At 50.0% G+C, this 3,658-nt stretch overlaps 1 protein-coding gene across 2 annotated transcripts in view; it reads right to left on the reverse strand.

The window, feature by feature from the left end:
- LOC134464186 (CD9 antigen-like) overlaps window positions 1-2,394 on the reverse strand; it is a 47,801-nt gene extending 45,407 nt beyond the window's left edge. For both annotated transcript variants that reach the window (XR_010037858.1, XM_063217655.1), the window contains exon 1: window positions 2,137-2,394. Coding sequence is in view for 1 of the 2 variants with exons in the window: in XM_063217655.1 (XP_063073725.1) it covers window positions 2,137-2,205 (69 nt within the window). In the remaining variant the exon portion in view is untranslated. The remainder of the gene's footprint in view (window positions 1-2,136) is intronic.
- Window positions 2,395-3,658: the final 1,264 nt, after the last annotated feature.

A 3,658-nucleotide genomic window follows, 5' to 3' on the forward strand; every position in this document is an offset into this window, starting at 1 on the left:
GCCTGTGGGGGCCCCTGCTGCAGCCATATCCAGCCTGTGGGGGCCCTAGGCTGCAGCCATATCTAGCCTGTGGGGGCCCCTGCTGCAGCCATATCTAGCCTGTGGGGGCCCCTGCTGCAGCCATATCTAGCCTGTGGGGGCCCCTGCTGCAGCCATATCTAGCCTGTGGGGGCCCCTGCTGCAGCCATATCTAGCCTGTGGGGGCCCCTGCTGCAGCCATATCTAGCCTGTGGGGGCCCCTAGCAGGTGGGGCCCTAGGCTGCAGCCATATCTAGCCTGTGGGGGCCCCTGCTGCAGCCATATCTAGCCTGTGGGGGCCCCTGCTGCAGCCATATCTAGCCTGTGGGGGCCCCTAGCAGGTGGGGCCCTAGGCTGCAGCCATATCTAGCCTGTGGGGGCCCCTAGCAGGTGGGGCCCTAGGCTGCAGCCATATCTAGCCTGTGCGTTTATCTGGCCCTGACAGTAGACTACCTTCATAACGCACAACTTTTTCATGGCATGGTGCAGTGTTTCTCAAACTTTTTCAGATTGAGGACCACTTTGTCCCACCCAAAAATGTTCGCGGACCACCTGTCTACTGAATTGACAGTTGACGGTTGCTAATTTTGATACAGACCACTTACTTCTTATTCACATTTACAAGCCTGGCTTATTGCGGTGAAAATGAGACTTCAGCTATGTTTAGCTTTGTAATAATATTACAAATATAGTCTACTGCTTGCTTGTCTTAGAAAAGTAGAAATCCCCTTGCGGACCACCTGAGCTCTGTCGCGGACCACTAGTGGTCCCCGGACCACACTTTGAGAATCACTGGCATGGTGGGACAGACACACTAGCCTCGCGCGCCATCCTACGCATGCACTTCCGCCAAGACACTTGGCTCCGCACTACGTCTGGTACCTGTCTTCTGTGGAGCGATGTTGACCGGTAGGATTTTCACCGGTGTTTTGACAAACGGACCTACATTGTAATTTTATCCTACGGTAGGATGTTCTGTCAGACATCTCCGTTAAACGGTCCTACATCGCCATAGATAGACGTCGGACATGTTTGTTCAACAACTTACAAGTTAAATCCGTATTTTTCCGAAAATGTCCTTCCTGCTTCCTGCAATCGTGTCAGATCAAACAAAGTCCAGACCATGAATACGAAATGGAAATGATAGTATTATGGGATGGTCAGGACCAGGCTAGGGACACACTACCAGGTGACTTACAGAGTTGTCTCCCCATCAGGAGCTTTCATTTCAGCTGAAATGTTCACTGCAAAACAGTCAAAACTGTAACCACTGAGTCATGGTGCTGCTGACAGAATGTCTCTGTGTGTGTGTGTGTGTGTGTGTGTGTGTGTGTGTGTGTGTGTGTGTGTGTGTGTGTGTGTGTGTGTGTGTGTGTGTGTGTGCGTGTGTGTGTGTGCGCGCGCGTGTGTGTGTGTGAGAGAGAGGGAGGGGGGGGGTGAGGCAAGACAGATCATCACAGATTTGATTTTTCACCACATACTGAAACACCAGCTTGATCCAGCTGTTCTGCACCCTCCACCCTGCACCCTGCACCCCCCACTTCACACACCACCGCAACCACCGCCATCAATAACATGGTCATCGGACAGACTGCAGGACAACAGGGCAACGCCCGACGATCAGTAGCCTAATCAACGAGGATGGAGGATGGTGGATTCTCCACAGATAGGATAGTCGACTCGCAACCGAGCCATCTAAACTATTTTTCTACCGAACCATTGTTAAAATGGGCCTAAGAGTGTTTGCGCTATGAAAGTGTTGTAGGTACCCCCTTACAAAAACGATTGAAAAACTCCCTGTGTGCCACACGCCAAAATTATTAGACTACGACTGTATTTCAAATAATGGCATCCGCCTGCCGACATGTCACTCACAATACACAGAGAATCAGACTACAAGCATCACACAACTCAAGCAGCTGCAACAGGTCTTTTATCTTTTAGCTGCAAAGTTGCCCGAAGTAGCCAAATGTAGCGGACCGCTATTTCTGTAGGCCTGAACGCGTAACACAGAATCACTTATAAACCATTAGCCACTTTGCTTTGTTATAATGAGTCACACAACTTCAGATATCAGAGACACAGAGGGTTGTTGAAATATTTGCAAATTAAACTCACCCAAAATATGAAGTTGAAGATGAAGATGAGGTACTTGATGCACGTCTCTGCGCCTGAAAGTGCGGCCATTGCTCAAATGTGCAGTACACTCCTCGGAGTTATTACAAAGTATAGCACCTGCTGTCTGTTATTGTCGTGTTGTAGCGTTTGAGGGCCGCGTGCCTGCTATCTGTTGACGCTCGCTCGTGCTGTTCCGTTTGGGGTGCGCGCGCGTTGTATGGTCAAAGCTGCCTCTCGTCTCCACCGAACGCTTTTTATGTCAGAACGCGCACTCCCACTGTCAAGACTGAGTCATTAGGCCGTTTTTTCTCTCTCTCCCTTTCTGTTCTTTCTCCTCTCGTCTGTTGCAATAGCAATCATCCCCTCGTCATCAAACGCGAGTTGAATTGCATTTTCCCTGCGTGTTGTTGCCTATTTGCTTTTAAACTACAGACTAACTGGATTCATTCTGCAGGCAAAACAATGATAACGGTTGCAACTTCCGCTTTCATAGTTTACATTCGTGGTGCATGCATGATGTGCGCTGTTTGGCACTGTGTCCAGACCTGTTGCCTCTTGGCTCTCCCCTCTCAGCATGTGCCTCCCCCCCCCTGTACCAGGTCTTTGGAAACAGCAGTCATACGGGCCATTGGATATGTGCCAGAGAAGAGAGAAAGGGGGGAGAGAGAGAGAGAGAGAGAGAGAGAGAGAGAGAGAGAGAGAGAGAGAGAGAGAGAGAGAGAGAGAGAGAGAGAGAGAGAGAGAGAAAGTGTGCCTCCTCCAGGATCAGGGAGCAGTCATACGGGCCATTGGATATGTGCCAGAGAAGGGGGGGGGGTACAGAGATGGAAATGCAGACAGTATGAGAGAGAGATACAGAGATGGAGACACAGAGAGAGAGAGAGAGAGAGAGAGAGAGAGAGAGAGGAGTGTGTGTGTGTGTGTGGGGGGGGGGGGGGTACAGAGATGTAGATACAGAGAGAGAGAGAGAGAGAGAGAGATGGAGATACAGAGAGAGAGAGAGAGAGAGAGAGAGAGAGAGAGAGAGATACAGAGAGAGAGAGAGGAGTGTGTGTGTGTGTGTGGGGGGTTTACCACACTACACACTGGTCCTTTTGACTGAGTGGGCTGTGGATGAGGCATCTGACGTTGGACATGATGCTGTCAGTCGGTCAGAGCCAAACTAACTATCTGACTGACATCACCCCTGGCCCTGGCGGAGACATCTTGAGGGCAGCCATGGAGACGTTTGCAATGTAGGCTACACTGTGTTGCAGATGTTGCAGATGTTAATTCAATACTGTCCATTACATTACATTACATTTGGCAGACACGTTATAACCAAAGCGTCTCACAATCGAGAACATAATCATAATCATAACCCGACATCACTAGCAGATATAAAGTGCACAGGAAATATACAGAACAACAAGTGCAGATGTAAGGAAGGTTTTTGTCCAGTAACATGCACATCATGACAAGAGTCAGAGCCGAACTAACTGACATCATCACCCCTGGTGGCCTGGAGGAGAAGTCTTGAGGG

Source organism: Engraulis encrasicolus, chromosome 15 (genome assembly GCF_034702125.1).
Source record: "Engraulis encrasicolus isolate BLACKSEA-1 chromosome 15, IST_EnEncr_1.0, whole genome shotgun sequence".
Taxonomy (NCBI): Eukaryota; Metazoa; Chordata; class Actinopteri; order Clupeiformes; family Engraulidae; genus Engraulis; species Engraulis encrasicolus.